Source organism: Mastigoproctus giganteus, chromosome 12 (genome assembly GCF_048544385.1).
Source record: "Mastigoproctus giganteus isolate SK-2022 chromosome 12, ASM4854438v1, whole genome shotgun sequence".
Taxonomy (NCBI): domain Eukaryota; kingdom Metazoa; phylum Arthropoda; class Arachnida; order Uropygi; family Thelyphonidae; genus Mastigoproctus; species Mastigoproctus giganteus.
Window position 1 is genome coordinate 129,751,955 of NC_143586.1, and position 26,122 is coordinate 129,778,076.

Below are 26,122 nucleotides of genomic sequence, written 5' to 3' on the forward strand. Positions count from 1 at the left end.
TAATGGAAAATAGTATCGTGTAAAATAAACAACATAATATAATGCACAAAAAAACGAATTTTATAATTTGTTTTGCTGGGATGAAGGGCAAGAGGATATCTAAAATGTTCTCTAAGTCGATATCTAATTCCCTTGACTTAATGCCGAAGGAAATTATTAGCATTAGATCACTTGGGTAGTTATCACAGTGTACCTTAGGCATATTTACATACATAGACAAAAAAAATTCAGTGATAATCTGCAGCATTTCTTTGTGGACCAATATAAATTATAAGCTAGTACCCATTTTTTTCCCTGTGAATGAATTGAAACTATCGGAGAATAACGCTACAGTAATGTAAAGGTCACAATTTGGAGCGCACCTTCCAGGCGTTGTGGTCACAGAGTATATCCTCAGTGGTATCGTTATGACTCCACGCAATCAAACAAATAGGAAGGAAGACATTACATCTGAATTAATGTTTCCAGCAGTTGGTTAACCCTAATGGTTGATCGGGGAGGGTCAATGACTGCTATAATGAACTTGGTTCTTAACGTAAAGGCCAGAAAGGAAGAGCTTACGACCACTTATGGGCGAAACGTATTCATTATAACAAACTCGTTTAGTACAATAGAAAGATTGGGTGGTATCACATTTTTGTATTGCTTATGTACATAAGTAGTTGTCCTATCCACTAGTGTCATCACCATTTTTATTGGGTGTTATGCCAGGGATCTTTGAGTTCATTATACTTAATATAAACGCAAGTTGCGATATAATGTAGCGAAAAAATATTTCTATATTTTTCTTTTTAAATTATACGAAGCTTAAATAAAAAAAAGGGCTGTACAAGAAGCTTACAAATCAGTTTTTTTAATAATAATAATTAGACAAACACAAGATTCGTTTCTGAAAGCGTTTTTATATATCTGAGTTAGAAAAAAAATCCGAGGTCATTAACGGTTTTAAAATGTCAACGAAGATTAGTTAAACTGAAAGGAATTGCTATATCATGAGTAGCTACTGATACAGCGATTACGATATTCAATGGAGCTTACAATGGCAACATGTACGTTGAATCACTAATGTCCCGATTTGACAGATGAAATGGGTACTGCGTGCTGCACCTGTTTATTTCTTTCTCTTTCTTATATTACAGACAAATGCACAAAGTGTGAAGGTTTTATGTTTTAAGATCTGCGATCGTAGTTCATTATAAACAGTGCCTTTTGTCCCCTATTTATCGAACAAGACAAAGGATTAGCGGGACATAAGAAGGGAACTAGAAACATTGAATGCGAGAGAAAAATAACAGAGGCAAAGGGTGAAATGAAAGGTAGAATAACAGAAGAAACCAAAGCTGCCATTATTGGAGTCTTTTATATTTGAAAGAGCTTTCAAATAACTTCAGCTACACCTCCTCGGATCAAGTTTTACCTTATCTTTCATTTTACTCCTTTATTATAACGTAAAAAATAATACTGCACTTTATATATTTAAAATTATATCTTTCTTAATACTTAATCTTAGATGTTTCTTAAACATATTTAATCTTAAACTGAATATTTATTAACGTTAAGATTACACATTTAATGCCCCGAGTTAAAATATCCTCCGGTGTTTTTTCCCGTCAATAGGCGAGTTGAAATTACCTGGATGCCAAGATAACTAAAAGTAAATTATATTATAAGTAAAAGTACATTTCGATAAAATTAACTATTTAGTTCAAAGAACTTCTGGATTAGAATAATGTATAAAATGGCACAACCCCTTTGGTATAATTTATCAATACGCCACGGATTTTTAAATTAGGTCACTATAACATTCTTATACATTTGTAATAAAACTATTATTGGAAAGGCTACGTATAAGCAGCCTCAAGCTGATGCATTAGGATGTCTTGAATACAAGTCTTGGATATCTGAGACAATGAGTACCAAAAGCAATTCAACTCATGAAACGTCAGCTGGCATCGTAAATTACTATGTCAGATTTATATTTGAGGGATGGAAAATCATATTTGAAGCGGCCCTGAGACCGAAAAATTCAGTCGCCTTTGAAAAAGCCGTGAATCATCGACGTCTCAAATTATCTTTCCAACGAGGCACCAGTAGACATCGAAGAGAAATAATACAGAAAAGTTGAGACTATCGGAATTAAGAATCCGACCGAGAAATATTGAAAAGGATAACGTAAATATAAACGTTAAAAAGACAGAAATTGAAAGAAAGTAAATGTAAAAAGATAAAGAAAAGCATTTTTAAAAATTGTATTTCGCTTTTATTTTTAAAGTATTGTGAAGAAATGAATATTAAATTAAAAATTCTTCGTACGTAGTGTTTCTTTCCCTCTCACTTTCTTTCAGTTTCATTTTATACTTTAATCGTAGGCGCAGTCTTTATAAGATAGGGTGCCCAAGGTGATTACCGAAGGTCTGCAGAAGTAGAACTTCGATAGATGTTATATTTATTTTTGATTCAATATGAAAATGTTTTTTTCGGACAGATTCTCGCCTATTAAATTAATTATTGAACAATATCAAGTTTAAATGGTTTCTACCTATCACAGGTTATTTGAAAATTGCCTCACAGAGGTATAGCTCATCACAGAGAAAGTCCAATTTCGTTTGTTATTTCTTAACGAAAGCTTTTATTTTTGTTCTATGGTTATTTGGAATAGTAATGGTTTACCCTACTCTTTTTGGTTCAAGAAATTTGAAAACTGAATAGTTTATTGCATCGGATTCTGTCAGTTTGAAAATAAACCGAGGCATTACTACCACAACTCCATCATACACGGTTGAATCAATATGGAATTCTTCCACATGCAGCTTTGCAGTCATTAGGCGAGTGTTTATCATTCTGATAAGGATTTTAAGCAATCTCTGTGGAGTTCGATATTTGATCCATATTCATACAGAATTATTTAAAAATAGGATGCTCGGAAAATTATGCGTAAAAACACTCCAGTGGAGGTGGAGGGAAGGGGAGGCAAATAAATTTATTGCTTGCGCTTCAAAGAAGAAACATGACATCACAGGCAATTTATATGATAGGCAGTACACTGTTATCTACAGGTAGGTGCCGGTTCTGTTCTTAATCAGCTGTCACGGTGAGGCATAATAAGGAGAACAGATAGTACATAATGATGCCTCGTAATTAGCTCTGAGCATCACTTTCGGGAAAAGAGTAAATGATGCTGCTGCTGTTGCAGTATTCGGAGATAATTCAGATTGGGCGCTCACTACAGGTTGTTCTTTCGCTGCATCACGTGGGAATGTTCAGGTGTGTTACTATAGCAACGGGATTACGTGAAGGCAACAAGAAGTTTGGATTTATTCGCCCAAAATAACAGGAAATTTCAACTGTTATGTTAATGTAATTTCTGAAACTGCATTGCTTTTGTATGTTTTTACATATTTAAAAATGTCCAAGAAAGAAACAGCTATTATTTTATTTCTGTAAAAGTGATCCGTACGGCGTTTGTTAAGAAAGAACGCCATTTTCTTTTCTCCAGTAGGTGAAGAATGAGACCGTGCCTATTTAGTAATGCCTCGAGATGAACTGTTTAACTGAAAATCAAATTGCTGTGAAATTTTAAAAATATATCAACACAACTTTTTTGAATAAGAAATCATTTGAATTGTTGTTCTTGGTTTAATGGCACAAGGGCCTTTTTTGGGCCAAAATTTGCCTGTTCATAATTTGTTTAATTATATTAGACCAAAATATGGTTAGTACGGTCAGAGATGGATGGACGTCAGATATCAAAATAGGTCATCAGGGTTAGCCTCGTTTTCAAGAACACAGAGATTTAAAGGTTCTTTAAGGTTAGCTTTTTAAAAAGTACTTTGATGGATACTGAAATATTGGGAACAGTCAATGTGTTTTATCGTTAATTGAGGCTGAAGAGGGATTTCCCCTATAAGTAAGAAAAGATGGGTTAGTTGGTAATGGCTGATATGACGCCTCGCCAGTACTGGTTTCTTTTCAAGTGATACGTTTGAATTCCATAGGTTTGCTTGCAGCTTTTGCAGGCTTCTTAACTTGAGCATAACTGTGACCAGTGATCTCTGCATGATGTCTGTATAACAGTTTTATAATCTGTATTCGGCACTGTAAAATGTTATGGGCTTACTCCATATTTTGCTACAAGATAAGATTTTACGTTTCCAGTGATGCCAAAGTTAACAAGGAATCCAACAAAATTACAATTTCTTTGGACTTAGTGCAAGACAGCTACTAAGATGTGAATGGAAGAGGTTACTTCTTATGGCAGGGACTGAACTGAGAGAGAGAGAGAGACTCTGTATATCAAGTCATGTGAAATAGGGAGTTCAAAAACCGGCCAAGAGCTAATTTTATGGCGTAAAGTTTAACGGCGAAAATACTACATGTTATTGGAAATGAGAGTGAGGTGGTAAGAGGAGGGAAAATTGCAACAGCGCTTACCGAGTGTGTAACTGTTTAAATTCTAAGGAGACAACATTCTTTCCCCACTGCATGGTCATCACGTGATGCAGAGATAACTTCACATGGTGCAGCTGATGTAACCTGAAATATGTTGACTAGCTCAATATCCCGGCGTGGGCCAGTTCCGTTAAGCAGAAAGGAGCACGTCCATTTTCATCTGCCTTACTGTTATAAAACGAATCCGATGTGCTATGATATAGATATCCCCCCCCCCCTTGTGAGAAGATTTGACTAAAATTCTTTGCAGAATTCAGCAAGAACAAGTATGACCACTGGTCGTACTTGTTCTTGCTCAATTCTGCATAAATGGGGTATGTGCGAGGACTTAAAGATGTGGTTTCTTCTGGGCTTGTAAGCTGGTTTCACCAAGTTCCCTTGCTTTCTCTGCCTCTGTGAACAAAAAGTGCAGTAACATCGCTAGCGCTGTTCAAATATTTTTATTGCAGTAATGGCTGTACGTTCCCCAAACTCAGCACTAAGGAGACCAGAAAAGATTAGTCTACCAGGATTAAGTTGCAGCGTGGAGCGCAACGTGTGGACAATCCATTGGTTCAAAGAAATAGTATTGCTTCTTCTATATGCAGCTCGGAGTGGTCGAACAATTTGTTAAAGCACTTGATCCTCAATGTGTCGCATTCAAGCATATGCAATCCATGTTTCCAAAATTGTCAGATGCAAAAGTGAAAGGTAGCATATTTATTATGCTATACATAAACATTTATTATATAGAAACAATTATTTTATTTCTGTACACATTTTAGGAATGTCAGTAATGTCTTGATGAAAATTATATGATACTTCTATCAACGTTATTTTATTTTTACTTAAAAAAAAAAACATTAAACATATCTGACTGTCTCGTACTAAAAAAAAAAGAATAAAATATTTAAAGGGCACATACTTAGCAAAGCTGCGGTGAACTGATAATTGCTGGAAGGATGTTATCTAAATCTAAGTGAAATGAAAGGGAAACGAAAATAAAAGTGAAATATTTTCATAATAAATGTGCTAAACATAAATCCTAGGTTACGACCTATTTCCTAGCTTTCAAAGGAAACGAAATGATTTATTACACTGATCAAATCAAGTTTGGGAGTCCCTGATGGGATCATAAGCAGCAGTTCTTCCTCTGAGATCGGCAGTTAACGATCAGCTCACTAATCCTCCCCTGCAAACCACCAGGATACGTACAGTATCTAGTTTAACAGAACCTCTTCAAAATTACGTAGTTATATCTTAATTAATCTAAGTTGCTAATTAATGAATTAAAAAGGTGAAACGCTAAAGACAAGAAAACTTAGCGGCTTCAGAAATAACTTGAAATTATAAACGTTGACCGGAAAATAATCATGCCCACAAAATAAAGCCAACACCCTCAGTGGAAGAAGATAGTTTCCAAAGAAAAGTAAGTGGAAGTCGAAATATAATCCTTAATCTTCATTCTTTCTAGTTTCTGGGAACATAATCATCACATTTCGAAATATCAAAATGTTCCACGTATTCCTATACTTAAAATTAAACCATTTGCAGCCATTGGCAATCCACTGCAGGAGGGAGACCTCCTCAACAAGTCGGACCATAATGTACCACACTGGTCCAGTGACGTTTGGCAGATCGACCCTATTTAGCTGTCAGCGGCTTGAACCCTGATCTTGTATTCTCAAAGAGCACTCCCATTTGTACTAAGTTTTAATATTCGATTTTTAAAATGAATTCTTCGTATTTAAAAAATTAAAGCATTTTATTATTTTACTTGCTATTTTTTACCACCTTTGAAAAATTTGTCGCGGTAGATGGAAGCTTAGGTAATCTTTGCCTTCAGCGAGTTGATATTTGATCTTAAACCCTGATGACCAGATGCTCAAATTAACAGGTAGGGGTCATGATGCACACTCCCCTCTATGTAAAGAGCCCCACCAGAATATATGAAAGGGGATAGGAATTTTAAAAACGGTACAAAATTTTCGTTAGTGATCATTGTTTCTAGGATTTTAGATCAAGAAAACATTTTCAATTTGAAGGCGATGTTTATGAAAAGAAATTTGGGCAACTTATGGGCACAGGACATGATAAACAAAAGAAACAGATTAAGTTTGTTGGATTAGCTATTTAAGCTTATGATAAATTCTTCTTGCATTTTAGTTCGCATTAACCGCTAAATGTTAAAGAATCGGTAGTTCAAAGCAAGTTACATATTGTTTTTTTTAATGATTTTATTTAGTTTATTAATGTAAATAAAGATTTTATTTACATTATTAAACAAAAGCATTAAATAAAAAACATTAAACTAGTTAATTTTTTATCAAATAAACGAATTTTATCAAATAAACGAAACAAATAAACGAAGACAAAAAAACTAGTTAAGATAATTAAAGCGATATCAATTAAAGAAATGGTAGATTTCCTAATTTTATTCCAGATGGTGTAAGATGATGCCATCAGAAGGGGTGACTGTAATTAAAAAGTATCATAAGAATCTTATTAGATCATTAGTAACATCTCAAGAATTGCTTTCGGCTATTCATCTTTCAGATTTCATTGCAAGACATTAATTTTTTGCCTTGAGGAAATCTAAGTTCTCTACACAGTATTCCGTTACACATTATGAAATTGCTTCGTTGCGTTCTATTATCATTTTAGATTTTATCTGCCTGGCAGGCTATTGCATTTATCATATTTCAGCTCGGTGATGAGATTTTATTAAACGAGATAATTAACATACAGGTATTCAAGCGAAATTCCCTCCTAATCAAACGCTACCACATTAACTCTGAAAATTTAAGTCACTGAAAATAAAGCGAGTTTTCCCTCATATTGAATTTTTTTTTTTTTTTTTTTTGTCCAAGTACCATTCCCAAAAAGATTTCTGATGAGAATTCTCCAAAGATCACAGAATTTCACAGTAAATTTTGATTGTGTTCCAAGAAACTGGTTCACCCACTACACCACTGGTCGCTAAACCCGCCCTACTTAGCCAAAAAACCAATTATTTAATCAATAATTTTTTTAATTAAAAATTTAAAAAGAAATCTTACCGATCCCGGCTGGAAACTGACCATCTTCACGATGGCCACCCCCATGTTACACCTGATTCCAAAACTGATGAGGAACCCTAACGAACTGAGAATGGCGATGGTGTACCTTTTTGATATGTTACAACACGGACAATTGGGTTCTAAAAATTTTTTCCGCTGTGTCTTTGATGGATCTTGGTCACTGTAGAATTCTTCTTCGATTTCGTCATGCTGGATAAAACCTTTCTCGTCATCTTTCTTTCCGAACTTTCTGCGTTAGATAAAAAGAATAAAATATAGATCCATAATAAATATTTATGCATTCTTTTGTCTACCACTGTATACACTTAACACATTACTCGGACAGACACTGCAACGTTTAAATATAATGAAAAATAAGTCGAGTAAAATGTAATATTTTTCTAGGTGATTATAGAGAAGAAAACAGAATTAAATTATGTTTTAGGATGGTATTTATAAGCTGTAACCGGAAACGACGCTATAATTAACTTAGATTGGGCAGATTTTCTATAGAACAGCATTACGGAAATAGTCTTTATTTAAATAATTAAAGCATGTTTGATTGTTGTGGACAATTATAATTGTCCACAACAATCATTCAACAATTAATCAACATGTCCACTACAATGGAACCGATTTCATTAATGAAATCGGTTCCATTGTTGTAAAATTATTTTAAAATAGTCATTCTGCAACAAAAGTCCATTTATTACAAACTGCATTTTTATAATATTTTTTTGTCTTTTGTTGCTGCTAAAGTGTTTCTGTGCATGCGATTGTTTAGTATCCTTTGTAATCAATTTGTAACCAACCACATTTGCGACCTTGGTAAGATATTACAAAGGTATATTTTTGTATATTTTCAGAGAGTAGATATTCAATAATTAAGGAGACACTCAAGTAAGTTTTAAATTATTAGGTTTTCTGCAAGGTTCGATAGAAAGTATTACATAAGAAGCGGCGTTTGGCTGCTTCTGGCCCTTTCTAAAACATCCACAAATTATTGTAGATGTGTTTTTCGTGTATGCTTTTCAGTGATATTGAAAATGTTAAAAATTAGCTGAAAGACTACATTTGGTATAGTAATATGAAAATTTATCTTCTGGAATCTTATTTCTTGTCTTTCAAAAATAAGAGATCGAAAGTGACTTGTGTTTACTGTTGCTGATACCTAAGTCAAAACTTTACCCTTTCGTAATTCTCCCTGTCTGTGTTGGTCTTCGTTTTAGATGTGTTTTCCGATTTCTTTATTTCTGCAAAGTTATTACACCGAGCATCTACAGGAAGGTAAAAAATGAGATTTACTTTAATCCACGAGTGCCAGTTATTGTGGAGGCAACACTGGTCTGCACATGCGCCTTCCTGGTATCCGTAATATCGTGGGAATACGTGCACGATTATTGGCAGGTCATAAGCACGGAAAGGCGTAGGGAAAAGGCGATAGAGAAAGAAGCATATGGAGAGAGAGTCCGAAGAATTTTTGGGTTCTGATGTCATCACGAATTGAACATAGTAATAAGCGAGCCGTCTAGTATTCCTTTGGAAAGCTCTTTGCTGATGACGTGGAAAAGCGCCAAGTGCAGAATGTACAGTGCATGCGTTAAAAATAGTTTCTTGGATGGGAAACCTATTAGCCGGCTAACAAATGGCAAAACATCCAGCGTACAAATAATACGAGGTGTGATCAAAAAGTTCGGAGACTGTCTTTGTAGCTTGAAATTGCGGTTCGGGCATATTGATCCGAGCGATTTTTTTTTTTTTTTGTTTTTTTTATAAGAAAAAACATAGCATTCATTCACATCTATGGTTATTCTTTTCTTCATATCGCTTCTGGTGGGATATTTCGCATTTAAAACACCGAATTTTTGCTGTAGCAAAATTATACGTATTTGAAGGTTCGTTGACTTTCTTCTACACTTCTGTATGGAACAAAATGTATAAAAATTTAAGGGAATATTAATAAATACTAGCTACAATATGAAAAGGTACTTGGCTTTCAGCTGGTAACTAAACTTGATTGTTTCGAAAGTTTTTATTGTCACAATCTCCAACCATTCCTTTAGTACCACTAACTGCTATTCTTTCTGCTCATTGTCAGCTTGCTCCAGAAGATGAATTGTTTCATACAAAGAATATTGTACGCATTTCCTTTTGGAACACCATATTCTCAACCAGGCTGCCGTCCCGGTGCCCACAGAAGTACAAAAAACTAATTCACCACCACCTTATAAATTTCAATGCTCACGTAGAAATAAATTTAGTCAACAGTTCACTCCACTTCTCTCTTCGCATCCTCATTTAAGCAAATCCGTAAACACTGAGACCACTACAAATGAGTTGATGTGCTGTCGTGAGCAGGTATGATGTGAAAGGTCGTACGAAGTTACATTACTTGAAGTGTGGCTTCTGTGAGATGTAATGGACGAAATGCCGGATGTTAAGGATGTTTCACCCATTATTTCCTTCTAATGGCCAACAATGTTCTCTGCCATAGAGAGAAAATGTCTGTGGACTTTCTACAGGTTATTTCTTAATGAGAGTGACCATCGAAACCTTTAGACTTCAGTCCTATTGGGCATTGACGGTAAGCTCTGGGGGAGACAAGTCTCGATTAGTGTCTTTGGAAATTTTGGAGCATCTGCTACTAAGGCGCCTGTTTTTATGGTAGCCTAGTTCACTTGGTTTTGTATTGTATCAGAGTAGCTTGCCATATCTCAGAACTTTATACAAATTACGAGCTGGCTGTCCCAGAAGAGTGGGCTTCATTTCCACAAGGAATCTTGATCACCTTCATTTACAACATGTAGCTTTGAGTTCCTGTCTTTAGATGGAAAAAGTAATGCGGGAATTAGTATGATACCATGAATGCCAGAAAGTATTGTGATATCCTTAAGGAAAAGATGATAAACACTGACCGTCTTTTCTTGATGGTTATTTCATCTTCAACTGAAACTTGTTTAGCGTGCATACTTAGTGGAAAATCCCGTTGTACACGTTACACACCCAATTATGTCTACTATTATCCTTGCAGAAACAGTTCTCTTTTAGAATAAAAAGATGCCAAATTGTTCTGATAATCAAAGGAAGACTACCTATTGCTTTAACTAAACGCATCAATTGTGTATTAATGATCCAGTACAAAATTTAATTTGATCAGGACAAATGTCTAAAGAGTATTGGTAATGCTTGAGTACTCTAGCGCATTTTTGTGAGAGAATACACATCTGTAACTGGTCACTCCAACTATTAAGGCTACAAATAGTATCTTACGTTCGGTGGTTCTGCCTTTGTGGGTAGCACAGTCGATATAATCACAGTCCTTCCCACACCGATGGAAAAGACCCGAGTGTTAATCCCGTCAATGACGCGAGGAATTTATGAGCCTTTTTCACAACGTGGCTGAATTAGTCGGCTTCAAGCGAGGGTACTATGGCTTTTTCTCCCGGCTTTTTTTGTCCAGCAGAAAACAAATTGACACAACACACACAGTTTACAGACATTATGTATGGCGTAATATGGCTTAAGTTGCTGATCTGCCTAAAACCCAACAACAAAATTAACAATATCGGTCGTTCTAATATAAGAATGATAGATTTGAATCTTTCAGGTTAAGACACATCAGCCTATGATTCAGTTAAAATTGACTATCTATTTCTAACTATTTTCTTAAATCATTAATGAACGCTTTTCTAAATTCTGGTTAAAACATCAAAAACACGCATACAAAAAATAACGGGGCATTATCTTATCTTTTTCGAAGTAATACTTTCTTATGCAAGAGTAGGTTTGTAGGTCATCTGGGAGGTATAACCAATCTTCACTGACTTTGGACATTACTGACAATATTTATATATTCTGCCTCACTATTTTGGACCCTTGGTTTTCGAACTGATAATAAATTTTATTTTACAAATAAAAAAAAATATCAACGTCTACTGTTCGTTTTGGATTTCAGTCTACATGGCCATTCATATTTTTTCAATATGTTATTCCCATTTCGAATTTTTGCCCGTAAAGAGATTTCTCTAAATTTGATTACACGCCTTGCAAAAAAGCTGAAATTCGAAAATCCAATTTTATAGTTAATTCAATTTATCATCCAGCTTAGGTTAGCTTTTTTTTTGTTATCCAACATTATTTCTAACTGGTTTCACAACGGAATGTTTTAAAGCGATTTTTTGTTCGTGGTAGAAACTAGGCGAAGAAGGTATGACGCGAAGAGGTTGCTTAAGTAATGGGTTGAGCAGCTTCACCTAAGAAGTAGACCATTCGATGCGTTGTTCTTTAACGTCGCTCTTCTGTTGTAGCATTTTATGGGCAGCCGCAAACGTCATTAGGCAAAGGGCCGATGTCGATAATGGAGCATTGGTGGACATTAACCTGGCTTACTGATGACTGGAGTAATGCGGAGTTTTTGAAATTGCCCAATTACAGGAGCGCTATGGAAAGAGTCACGTGATTTTTGCTTAAGATGAATTAAGAAGAGAGTCTTATTGCAAATGAAATGACTGAATTTTTATTTATTATAAAACTGCGCATTATATATAAATAAATAAAAGCTAAGCGCTCCTTCGCCAACCCTGTGCCCTCTTATGTTACGTGACGACACCAACAGTTCTGGCGTTATAGTTGGTCTGATGTTCTTCCTCACATGTACATATTATAAAACTGCAAATTTTACTCTTCTTATACTTAAAAGAGTAACTTTAATTCAAAAGGAGATTACTCCTCCTCGCTGGAAGTACGAAATTGCATTGTGCTATTTAATTCATTTCAGTGCAGACCACTGCGTATTTCATCTACGTTAAAAGGATTCGTTTAAATCATAGACCGTAGCATCATTCGTTTTAAAATTTGGAGGGAATAGTTAGTAGTCAAAGATAATCAACTGGGTATAGATTAACACTGAATAAGAGAATTCTAACTTAACCAACGCAGCCAAATTATTACCTTTCTTGAGAAGAAACCGCCCTTTAAAACACCCAGCAGCGAATCCTTTCTATATGCAAATAAGTTGCGTTCGTTGACTTGTTTTTGCCTCCTCCCGCAATCAGGAACTTTGTTCCCTAACGCTTGGATATAACTTACTCGTTAGTTCTGTTCGTGATATTTAAAGCAGCGCATCTCTCGTCAAACACCATGATAACGAGAGGGATGGAACCTTGTATCATTATCTTTTGATCAGCGACGACAATATTCTTCATGTCACACCAGGATGAAGATTGATGCAAAGTGATATCTCTTGTTAAAAACTAATTTATTCACTTTTACGTTAGTCTAACAACGTGCTGGATGATTTAAGCAATTTCTCTTTGTGAAGACTTTTTTTGATCTCTTGAACTTTTATTAGAGTCAGTTCATTTTGATCAGCACAAGTGCATCTAAATAGTATCACGGACTAAAGTTTTTATTATACACGTTTGTGCAATGAAGAAATCCAAAGTGCGTGCTATCGTAGATACTGTTATTTGAAGAGCATGGAACCGACAAAAATTGCCTGCTGACATGCAACAACCATTAAGAACGCTTCTCCACCACGTATTAAGAACCCCCACTTAACTGCTCTTAAGTGGGGGTGCTGAATTTAAGCGCGAAAATGTTTCATGCTTAATGTTGTGCAGTCTAAGCGCCCATCGATGTTTGATTTCAAAGACATTAAGAGAAGCGAGCGATTCTATTCTGAATGATCATCGATTGACTGTCACGTGAATTTATGAGGCTGTTTGATGCGATATTAATTGGTTTGGGAGTGCATGTTCAATATAATATTAAAGCGGCCGAAAAAGGGGTCTCAATGAACTTCACAGACCCTGACAGGAAAACAAAGACAACTTAACTGAAATGATTATTAGCATTTTTGAAACTCTTTCCTAAAACTCAAAAAAATTGGTTTCGTTTATTTATGATTCCGATCCTGAGACAGGATCTATGATTCCGATCCTGTAAAGCACATCTTGGGGATTTTTTCTTTATTTCATTCCTGCAACACGTTCTTTCCGAAGAGATTTTATATCATTACTTTGCTCTTATGAGATCCTGAAGAAGTCCTGCTTGTTGAGTACACATTCCACAAAGGATATCTTGTTTTCGAATTAAGCCCAGACATCTAAGCCCATGAGGTGTAACAATATTATGACTATATATTGCTTGAATAAAGTGGGCGTTCTGCTTGTGCCCATTTTCCGGGATGAAAAACCAGAAATTCTGGTAGGAGAACTCGACAACCTCAACCACTGTAGGAGGGAAAAAAAACCCCTTTAATTTCCTCCTATCCTGAGTATTTCGTGACAGCACAGTGGTTTCAACTTGTCGCTCGTTTATTACTTGGGTTTTATGTTGTATTCTCATTTAAAATACTAGTTGTGCAGTTATTATTTCTGTTAATTTCATAAAGCAAGTAGAAATTTTTTTAACTTGGGCTACAAAATCACCAAATAATGGGTTTCGGAGTAAGACGGAATTCTGCTGCTATTGTAAGTGTTAATCGCATTAAGATGTCTATTAATTTTCATATCGCTATTTCACATTCTCTTTTGTAATTTCGTAGGAGTATTACTATTACAAGCGTTTTTAGTAAAACTAACTAATTTATACCATTATAAAAGTAACTGTATAGCGTTAATACAATAATGTAAACTTCATAGAATAATACATATTATTGCATTTAGTATCATCTAGTTTAGTATCCTCAAATTAAATTGAATGCAAAGCAAAGGTTCAAATACATATACTTGTACGTAACCAATGCAAACAGAATGGTAAATAAATCTGAAGTACTGATTAAGTCATCAAATGCAGATATAGTAGAGGTATCGGTGACAAGATGTAACTCTGACATAACGGATGAAAAATTTCAGTAGGAGAAGTAAAGAGTAATATAAAATCTAAGGAAATGAATCTAGTTGATATGGGTGGTTAGTGTAACGTTGAGTCCGTTTGGTGTGACAAACAACTGGGAAAATGAGTACGACTGTGATACAGCCCTAATATTACTGTGATGAGTATAATGAACAACTATCTAGACAAATAGAGTGGGCCAGGAAATTAGAATGTCTTATAATGGGAGATTAAGTTTCCAGATAATGACTTAAACTTGTGGATTAGTCACTTGCACACACACTTCCTTGAGTAATTAATGGTTTAACTGTTAATGATCCTGCTTAGGTTGTTGACAAACTGAATATATATTTTTCATCTATATTGTAGATGTTTATTAACATCTAGGAAGTTCAATTATTTTGTGATAACCGAGAGTAGTAGGTATATCAGCAGCAGCAACAACAACAACAACGGCAAATGATGCAAGAAAGTATGCTTATATACGATACGTATAAGCTTGGAGGAAAGTGGAAGAGAAGTTGAAATTAAACATAAGAAAGGCACATGGAGTGTGATGGGATTCATCCGATTATATTAAGGGAGGTAGTGAAGGAAGAAAGCAAACCATAAGCCATAATTATGAGAGAATTTTTGGATTCTAGGGAGGTCTCTTTGGACTGGAGATGTGCGAATGTATTCCCATTTCACGAAGAGGGATCAAGGGATGACATGAGTAATTACAGAACTGTTAGCTTAACTTCTCTTACAGGGAAAATAATGGAGTTTGGTTAAAGAAGTAATGCAGGACCATTTAAACATGAATGCATTAATAGTGCAGTCACAGCATGGATTTTTAAAGGACAGTCTTGTCTGTCGAATTTTATTAGATACTATGATGCAGTAACCAAGGAACCGATACAAAATAATTTAATATGATATACAGATTTCAGAAACGTTTTTGATACTTTTTCATATGAAAGACTGCTGTAATAACTGGAGAAAGTTGGCACTAAAGGCAAGTTACTGCTCTGGATAAAGGGATGGTTAAGTGGGAGAAGACAAAGTAGTTGTTTTCAATGGGCAGTGCTCTTTGTTGATTAAAGTTATCAGTGGAGTAATGTTATCAGTTCTGACCCATTGTTGTTTTCTAAATTTATTAATGATATTGATGAAGGTATATCAAGCTTAATGCCTAAGTTTGTAGATGATACAAAGATTAGCAGAGTGATTAATGGCAGTATTCAAGGTATGCTACTGCAACAAGATCTAGAAAAATTAGGCAGATAGCTGAGATTGAAATTTAACATTGACAAATGCAAGGCATTGTATATGGGTAATAGTAATTCCAGAGGTTAACACAGTGTGGTGGAAAAATGAAGAATTAGAGGTATATAATCAGTCGGGTATGACATTCTCTGAGCAAAGTAGACAGGGTGCCAGGTCAGCTCATAGGGGTTTGTCAATGATATACACGAATTTTGCTAGTAGGGATAAGGAGGTGATTATCCTATTGTATAAGGCAATGGTCAGGCTACATCTTGAGGGCGGCATAGAGATCTGATTTTAGGAAGGATGTAAAGCTGCTGGAAGAGGTATAGAGAAGGGCAATGAGACTGGTGAGGGGAACAAAGGGATGATCATACGAAGAAAGGCTTCAGTTCTGAAAATTGTAGCGTCTGGAGACTAGGCACATGCGAAGTGATCTGATTGTGGTCTTTAAGGCGTTGAGTGGATTGAGTAAGCTCAGTGCTGATGGAATCTTTCCTCTTACTCAGACTATGTACACGAGGGGCCAAATTCTACTCTTAGCCAGAGGTAGTTGATTGTCGGAATAAAGTCCCATCTGTTTTTGTGGAAGTGGATAGCTTGAATAAATTCAAGGAGGAACGGGACAAACTGTTAGAAGGGATAACAAGTTGTTTTTTTTTTTTTTTTTGGGCTGGTGCTGTATACGTACTTTTTTGCATCATTTATCACTACTAATACTACAATACACCTAGCCCAATAAAGTTTGAGACGCTGATGCGCCATAAAACGAGGATGGCGAGGGGAACCTAACAATCCAGCTCTCGTCCAGATGGAAAGTACTGCTGAACTTCAATCTGGTTCGAGAATCAAACAGATTTTCTTCTGTTAAATGGTATGGTTATTGAGACCTTTGGGGGGGGGAGAGGGAGGGAGAGAGAGAGAGAGAGAGAGAAGCAGCGCTGTCTACTGGGGTAACTGCAAAAAATTACATATGATCTACTTTTACTGCACGGTAATCCATTGCGACGACTTTTGTGCATCATAAATGTTATTGTTTTAATTAAAAACTACAATACAAAACATTAATTCTAGTTCATATTTTGCTCTTTCCTCTAATTGAAATGTTTTATGCGAAAACTTTCTTACATCTACTGAAATTTTTGTTATTCCTCAATAAACTGGTGATTATTAAATTAAAAAAAAAATACCTGATCAGCCCAAACTTTCCAGTTAAGTATTTTAAGATCTCTCTCTTAAAGGGTAAAATGAGGAGAAAATTCGGCTATTTATTCCACGGCAGATCAGTTTAATACGTTCGACGATAATGGATTCTTCTTCGACCTCTAGTACCCAACATCGTTTCCTTGCATGGAGTAACAGGATTTCAAAGAAGCTGTTCTCGTGTCTTAACCATCCCTTATCAACCAATCACCAGCAGCGATACCCATTCTTCACATTGGCAAGCTTACTAATCAACGCTTAGGGAATCCTAAATTACTTATCGTGTCCATGACGACAAAACTTAGACCTGTTGACCTCCTTGTATTTAATGGTGGAGTTATTTACGGACTAATTAAACTCGAGGAAAACGAGATCACCTTCAATTTGGCCACCGTTATTTTCAGCCGAGTAATATTGGAGTGGAACGTCATTAAATATTCAAAGAATGGGGTCCAGATTTTTTCCTTTTCATTTTCAGGAAACCCAGCAGCGAAATTATTTTTCATAACAATTTTTTTTCTCTGCTGAAATGCACCAACTCATTTCGCAGGAATTCATGGAGGAACGACTTTAATATTGCTAGATGGTCCGATGAAGCATGCTATCGTGGCTTAATTAGCTATTTTGGAAATTTCTACGATAAAGTATCTTAAAAGAGGGTTCCAACATATAACGAGAAAGCGAGGGAGGATGAAATTTCTTACTTCGGAAAGCTAATATTTATGGTCGGTATATGGAAACAGCGCCGTGACATGGTCGGCGAAATATTTCGATTATTGAAGCACCAAGTTAATGTGAGGGTAAGATATTTAGTGTGTGGGGAGAGAGAGAGAGAGAGAGAACGATGATAGCTATTGGGAGCCTTCAAACTTCATTTATTTCTGTTGATTCAACAAATTATTTTCCTTTTCATTAATTAGGATTACTTCTCCTTGCAAAGTCTTGTGGAAACACGTTTTATAATACAACTAAAACAACAAATTTCACTACTGAGCTGATTTTTCTTTAATTTATTTAATTCAGATTAATTCTGGGTTATATTTTCAGACGCGCTTTATAATAAGTAATGCCTTTCAACTCCCTTTTTCCCTCTCATGAGCAGGTGTTACGAATGTCCTCTATCCTAACTTAATTTTATTTTGTTCATTTGCTCTTTAGAAGCTATCCTATATTCTGATTGTATAGAAACCAATAACATTAGCCAATATTTGGTTTCCTTTTAGGCTTATTAGGGTACGAGAATGAAAGCGCAAACTCCACCTTTCGGAAGCCCTTCATGGACCTGATCAAACGTGAAAATCCCCCTTGGGAGACCATAATGAGTGAAGTGAAGGTTAGCATCGCTTATAACCGGTAATAAAACATAGAAGCCAGAGAATTTCTCAACTAATACTCGCCAAATGTGTCAGTAATCCTCGATGGTTCTATTGCTTGTACTGACACCCCACAACACAACTGCAAATTGAAAATAAATCAATGAACGTAACCCTGTTCTCTGTGGCTGCAAGAGAATGGATTACAATGTAGAGGAAATCCTACAAGTTCTGCTCTAAGTTTGGATTGGGTCTGAAACTAAATTAATAGATAGACATTTTAATCTCATATACACTGCCTGATCACTTTATTAGGATCGATGATGATTTGTGCACCCGGACTCATGTGTCCTCTGTCCTAACTTCATTTAAATCTAGGAAAATTAATGCAATAGCAATAATTTTCAGCACGAAAGATTTAGCCATTTATAAACGGGGCATTATCATCAGCCCCTCTAGCAATATAAGACCTTAGATACTCTTTTCAGGTGTCCCAAGATAGCTGTTTTACACTTCCCCAAGAAAGGGGAAATGCAAAACAAAAACTGAAATTAACAAAGACAAATTGTGGGACGAAATCGAACAACTTCTTGAAGACAACCCTCCCTAACAATGAAAAAATCTTGTCGGCACATGATACACCATTTCTCTCCTAACACATTTAAGATTGCTGTCAGGAAAGCAATCCAGCAAACGCTAGCCTGACGTATTATTAGGTTGCAGTCCTCATGGAATGGACACCCAGTGCATTTCAGAACGGCAACAGAAAGAGGATATTTTAAGTGATAAGAATGTAAAATAGATTCCCATTCTTATTCACGATATGGGAAAATTGCCGATTATCCAGGTCATAAGAATGGGAATCCATTCAAAGTGGATTCACCAGTTCATACAATCACAATTCACCAGTTTTATGGTATGTGGCATCTGTTTTGATAGAAATGGAAGTAACAAGCCAAGAATGGTGCGCAGTTCTCTACTGCGTGTGTCTCATTTAATCTTCCATATGACCAATAATTGGTTTGGTTTTCCTCGTCCACTCGGAAACACGAATTTTTCATTCAGAAACAGTTAAACCGAATACATCACCATCATCAGCCATTTTCAATCTACTGCAGGATGAAGGCATCTCCGGCAACTTTCCAGTTCCTTCTGTTTTTGAGTACTGACCATCCATTTACTACCCAAAAACTCATGAATTTCATCTATCCATCTCCGCCTTTGTCTTCCAGGTTTTCTTCTAGCTCCTCTTGGGTATCATTCTGTTAAACCTAATACAGTATACACCAAGTTACAGACACAACGATACCTCATGGTCTTATTTTAAATAATAAAACAACAAGTTAGTTAGTGTACGCAGTGTTACATTTCCGTTTTATTTTTTTCTTAAATTAATTATTTTTTATTTTTATTAAAAAAATTGAAATAAATTTAAAATTTTACGTTCTCTAAATTTAACTATTTATTTTAATTATGAGTAATTAATATTCATTAATTTCCTCCAGCATTACTCCTATTTTTTCAACGTATTATCTCTCCACATAAATATATACAGTATATATATAAATAAAAGAAATAATTGCTGGATTTCTATTAGTACGATTTTAGTGAATTTTCCAAAAGACTCTACAAATATCTTTAGAAGGCCCAAATATAAAATTTTATAAAAATTCATCCTCTGAGAGCCGAGTTATTACAAAAATAGTGGAGGTTTAATACAGAACTGAAAGTGATGAGTTACAAAAACAAAATTTAAAATAATACCAATCCAAGAATTTAGATTGGCATTCCCTTTATGTATTATGGTATTCAAAAGCTGAAAGAATGGAGATGTCTTATACTCTACTAATTCACCAGCTGTGGTAATCACGAGGGTTGTTTCTTCTTCAGTATGCAGCAAAAATCCGAAACTTTTGAGGCTCGGATTTCTGCTGTATAGCGAAGAAGGCATTCTGCTTGCTACCCCGATCACAGTTCTTGTCATAGGGTTGGTTGATACGTTGTTGAAATAAGAATTTTGGTTTGAAAAAAATCCAGAGTTCAGAAGCCGTTACTTCTCACCTCGGGATTTTTTAGAGCAAGTTTACTTCTTTCAGTATCCGATGACATTCGAATCAAGACCTCTCAAAATGGTGACAAAGGCGAAACCACTATACTGCCAAGAAGGACTTTTGAGACGACAGTAAAGTGGCAAGATTTTCAGTTGACATATTATGACTATTAATAAACTGAGCGCTGGATTGAATTATGGACTTGTCTAAAATATATTGTGTGAGTGAGAGAGAGAGAGATCTGAAGGAGCGCAGACTTGGGAGTTGACTTGAAATCCATAATGGAGAAATCCATACCAACTCATGTGAATGTATTTCACTTATGTTCTCCTTGCATTCACAACCGACAACAATGGCATCCGTGTGATTATGTTTCACTTCACTTGCACAAAATTTCGGATGTCTGGAACCAAGAAGTTTCCTTAGAAGCACTGGTTTCTTCTTTTACCACAACCATCTTTCGAATCAACAATAATTTTTCCTCTTTTTTCAAATTCAATCATAACAGCTACTGCAGCCACGAAACAACTCCTCGTTTAAAACTGAAAGAAATAACGTTTCTTCCTCCATCTTCTGTTAGCTGGAACAATCGTCCTTCATATGCATTCCTCAAAAATTATCCTTCAGAATTCATATTCAAATCTCATGTTCCTGGCTGCAGTAGCTGTTATGATTGAATTTGAAAAAAAGAGGAAAAATTATCGCTGATTCGAAAGATGGTTGTGGTAAAAGAAACCAGTGCTTCTAAGGAAACTTCTTAGTTCCAGATATCCGAAATTTTGTGCTATAGTTCGCCAATCTTTTATGCGTGGGATCACGGATGCTTGCTCATACAGCAGGTCGAAAAGCTAAAAGAAATTCAACTAATAAGCTGAGTTTCCCCGTTGATGGTTCAGGTAAAAAAACAGTACTTAAAAATGGTCGTGAATTAATCAGAAAAAGATATCGAATAAAAGTTTTTCGTGTTGTTTGATTCAGCCAGAAATAGTTGACCACCAATGAGACAGTACTTGTATTCTAGTTGTGAATGTTCATTAAACAAAACTTTTACAAAGTTATTATTTTTTTTTGATTCAATCCTAAATAACACCAAAAGCAATTAAATGAATTATTCAGGGATTACTATTTTCTGATTTTTCTCCTTGTCATAGTTAAATATTCCTTCTGCGTTCTCTTTGTAAGATTAATATGATTGGTTATACTGTTAACTACGAAAATGCATTCGAAAGGAAATTTAAACACAAGGGAAAGTCATTGAGGGACAGTTTTATTTTATGTTCTTAACATATTTAAATGAATATAAATATACGGACAGCCACACGGAAGAGTAAAGAAATGAGCCGTTTCTCACATAAGATTAACCATTCGAATAACGTATTATACGATAGTTAATGTGTTCGATAATTCATTCCTAATTCGGCAAAGATGCATTCAAAAGTAATAATTATTTCTCATTTGCAAAACAGATAGCGTCCACCTTGTTTTGAATTAATTGCGCGAAGAGATGGAAGGGAGACGTTGCTATAGTCCAGAGATTTTAAGGGCTGCAATCAGTAAAAATAATCAAACCGCATAATGAGACATTTTCGAAATACTTTTGTTTTGGGATGATTTAGGAGAGCATCAATAATAACAGGGACGTAGCTAAGTGAAGTTTCCTGCGCGCTCGATGATCAGTAAAGAGTTTGTCAGATGAAGAGCAATGAAAGAATAGAGATGAAATCGGGCCTAATGGCGAAATAAACAACGCCAATGCAACATTATTTTTCTTTCTTATATTGAATGGTAAGATGGGTGGATTCTGTGGGAAATGCTCCTCCTGCCGCGTATTTTTCAGGTTCTGAAATAAAGGGTGGAGCGCTGCCAGCTTTATTATGGTTGATGCAGGTGGAATATATTAGGTCTGATTTAAGCAGATTCCTATGCATATCAAGGAGGGATTTAAATATTCTTAGTACTAAGTAATGCTGTGATAATGATGGTAATTCGTAAATATTATCTAGTTAGTACTGATGAAAAGATAGCAAATACAAAACGCCATCTTGTTCGCTTGATTGCTGTATTCCTCCAGTTACTGTATTTCAACGAGAATGTTGAAAAAATTCGAGAGATTGTGCGCAACGGCTGTCGAATGAGTGTTCGACTAATTGCAGCACAGTTACACGTGACAAAGAAACAGTAAGAACAATTGAGAGAGAGAGAGAGAAATTGGGCATGAGATAGGTGTGTGCGCGAATGGTTCTTAATGAGAGAGTTTTTAACGAAATTCAAGATTACAACATTGTAGTATCTGCCTTATTCTCCAGAACAAGGCAGATGTTGCAATGTACGTTGTGCCCACAAGACGCAAGTGTATACATTTGTATGAGTGGAAGATAGAAGCAGTGAACGCCTGTTTCTTGATGTGATGTCATACCAAGTGTTAATCTTAACCAGTCTCAGTGAGGAGTGGAATACTTTTAATCCTTGCACATTGGGATTAAAAATAATTATTGCAATACGTTGTGCCAATGTTTCGTCCATGACAGTAAATAAAAACTTACTTATCATAGTCAAATTTCATTACGGATAGGTCTCTATATTTATCATTATACCTATTCTTTTTATGGTGCTTTTTCTATAATTTAATAACGAAACGAAGAAATATTTCTTTCAGTGTCTTTCTACCTCTTGATTCTATTATGACTGTTAATTTGGAGGCGCAATACTTTAGATTGTCTTCTTTATTTTTCAATATTCTTAAAATCATAACGCATGCAAAACACACCTCAAAATATATTTTCTTTCATACACTTTAATTTGGAGTTTGTTTCTTTTTCTTTCTTATTCTTACTAAGAAAGTCTTCAGTTCTAAGAATTGCAGCGCTTGAAAACCAGACACCTGCGAGGAGATCTGATTGAGTTGTTTGAAGCTTTTGAATAGAATGAATAAACTAAATGCTGATAGCATCCTTACTCGTACTCAGACAGCAACACACAAGAGGCCATACATTGCGCTCTCAGCCAGATGGTATTTGATTGTTGAATAAACTTTCATCTGGTGTGGTGGAGGTGGGTAGTTTTAATAAATTGAATGTGGAATTAGGCAAATTATTAGAGGAGATGGACAGGTAAAGTGAAAATTGTTTCTTTTCCAGTGCTGTATAAGCTTACTTCCTCTTTGCACCGTTTTCCGTTGTTAACATTAAGTTCCGTTAAGCAAAAATAACTGAAGAGTAATCTTGAACGACTCAAGTAAAATAGCAGACAAGAAGAATACAACTTGCTACTCTGAGTTTCAATGTTTTATGAAATGTATGAGAATTACGGTTACCACTACAATTGAATCTTTTGTCTGGAAACTTATTTCAATATTTTATTCCACTGAGTATATCTTAGATTTCTTGACTTTCTGCACACGCAGGGACATCAACTTTATAATCTACGTGCATTTTCGGTGCTTAATATCCATGATTAGTCACCTGACAAGATGAGAAATAGTGTTTCAGAGTTGGAGACTTGTTTTACGTGAATAGTTTAAATATACTGGCTGATGACGACCCCAGGTGTGCATCACAATGCAAGTAACTATAAATGCGCTTATTTATTACACTGACAGTTTTGTTATTGCCCATGGAAACAAAAAACCTTCTGTTGACACACGTACTCCCAAGAGTTTCAACCAAGTACTCTGCACTTAGCATTTCATGCAAACTGCGTCGAATGTTTTCTACACCGAAAACAACCACAGTTTATGAACAATAAAGAATGCTTTTGTTCAGTAAATAAGTTAAACTCGGAGAGTTTCTTTACATTGCGGTAGTTTTGAATAACTCCCCCTCTTATGGAGAGTATCTTAAAGCCACACAAGCTGTACCGCCACGAGGCCAACTGCTAAAGCGACGATGAGAAAGGGAACAGCTGCAGAGCTCACATTAATCGCCCTAAAACCGCAAGAAACAAACATTCTAGTGGCACGTTACCATTTCCTATTTTAAAACCCATTTCAGTAATTAATATGTATGGGTAAACCGAAATAATGGTTGTAATGGGATTCTGGGTAAATTTTCTTTTTGTCCATGTCTTTCTTACATTATGCAGATATTTTTGTGTGGGGATGGAGTCGGATTACTGAAAAAGGATTGGGTGGGTGGGTGGGGGATGTTTTAAGAAAGTATAAGTTATAAAGAAGTTTAAATATTTTTGTTGGGAGGTATGCCAAAGTAAAACAAACTGAGTTTAAGCAGAATTACTGAATTTTAAATCCAATGTTCAGAATTCTCGACGGGACTGGTCCCAACTTCTGAGTATTTTAAAAATCTTGAATGTGTGTGTGTGTGCAATATTCTTAAAACGCTGGATATACATAACTCTCTTGTGTATCCCTTAATCCGTGATACTTATAAGCATTCATGTTAGAAACTACTTAAAGAACCTCAATATACCTTTCACATAGATTACCATACGCTCCGAAAGTCCTGAGCATCGTCGCCAGTTATGAACACTTTTAGTTCGCCCCTCTTCCCCAAGATGCACTTCAAATCCTTACTGGGGCCATTTTTATGCTAAGTTGAGGCTCTGGACCACAAAAAAAAAGTAAAGTTAGGCATATTCTAGATGTTGAATAAAATTAACGTTCCATCCACAGCACGACGCTCTTCAAGGACTACATCTAGAAATAATACAACCGACGAATACAATACAGGCATATTAATGGCCCAAGTTTACTATCTACACATTTATTTGCTAATATATAAATCTTAACTAATATAAAGATTTTTTTCTTTGGTATAGAGTAAGATTCAACAAAATGTGAAAGATTTACTTGATAAATGACGGAGGAGTTATTCCTTTAAGCTTCTTAAGGGATATCATCTCATACACCTCGCCATCTCCTTTTGGTGGGTGGCTATTAAGAAAAAAGAAAATGGTATGAATAGTAGTATAAATCAGTTTTTCTGCATGAAATATATGCTGTGGGAATGATTACGTGGTTTGAAAATTAACTAAAGTTTACAAAAATAGACACTTTTAGTATGATGAGATTATATAACCTATTTATTGAAATTAAATCATCTCAATGCATACAAGATATCAGTAACTACGTTTTGGGCTCCACCTAAAATCCGCAAGGACTAATAAAATGACAGTAACTGGAACATTATTAGTACTGAGATGATTTCATTTCAATAATTAGTACAGTATATGTATTAATAAAAACATATAACAGAGCCTTGACACATATATACAATATAATGTAAATAAAATACTATTTTTTTAAAGAGTTCAGCACTGAACTGTATTGTTTTATCTCCGGATAAAACACTCAACAGATAAGTAAACCAGAGCCGGATTTACACACAAGCTAAACAAGCTACAGCTTAGGGCTTCACATTACAAGGGTCAGCGCTCAATCTTAAAAAAATCCCTTTTTTGATATTGTCACAGGTGAACAGTAAATGATAAGGGCTTCATTTGTTATAGCTTAGGGCCACAACAAGTTTAAATCCGAACCTGACGTACACAGAGTAGGCACTTTATTATGGACATCACCCTAAAAGCACGTTGATCCCTTCACCTCTAAGAATAGCTTGGATTCGTCTTGATATGGACTCAAAGTGTCGAAGGTTGTTACAAGATGTTGGTCCTTGTTGACTCAGTTGCTTCTCACAATTGTTGCAAACATACTTTGAAGACCTTCCACTTCATTCCACAGCTGCTCGTTTGGAATGAGATCTGATGACAGCGAATATCACCCCAGTAGAGGTTGAATTTACTCTCATGTCCCTGGAACTAGTTTTGTACAAATCTGGCCTGTTAGAAGAACAGCTAGAATTGTACAGATGGATACACGGCAGCCATGAAGGGACGAGCCTAGTCGGAAAACATTTCCTGATAACGTGTGGCATCCAAACGTTGTTCCACTTGTATTAAGCGACCCCAATACGGACCGGGAATGTTTTCGTAGTCCGTATTGGGGCCGCTATCACCAGCCTGCATCTTT

General features: G+C 35.6%; 1 protein-coding gene across 1 annotated transcript in view; it reads right to left on the reverse strand.

Moving 5' to 3' along the window:
- LOC150077417 (vesicular glutamate transporter 1-like) overlaps positions 1–26,122 on the reverse strand; it is a 260,722-nt gene that overhangs the window by 95,269 nt on the left and 139,331 nt on the right. The window contains exons 2-3 of the mRNA XM_090385981.1: positions 24,944–25,027; positions 7,488–7,737 (exon numbers count right to left, since the gene is read on the reverse strand). Coding sequence (XP_090242107.1) covers positions 7,488–7,737; positions 24,944–25,027 — 334 coding nt within the window. The remainder of the gene's footprint in view (positions 1–7,487; positions 7,738–24,943; positions 25,028–26,122) is intronic.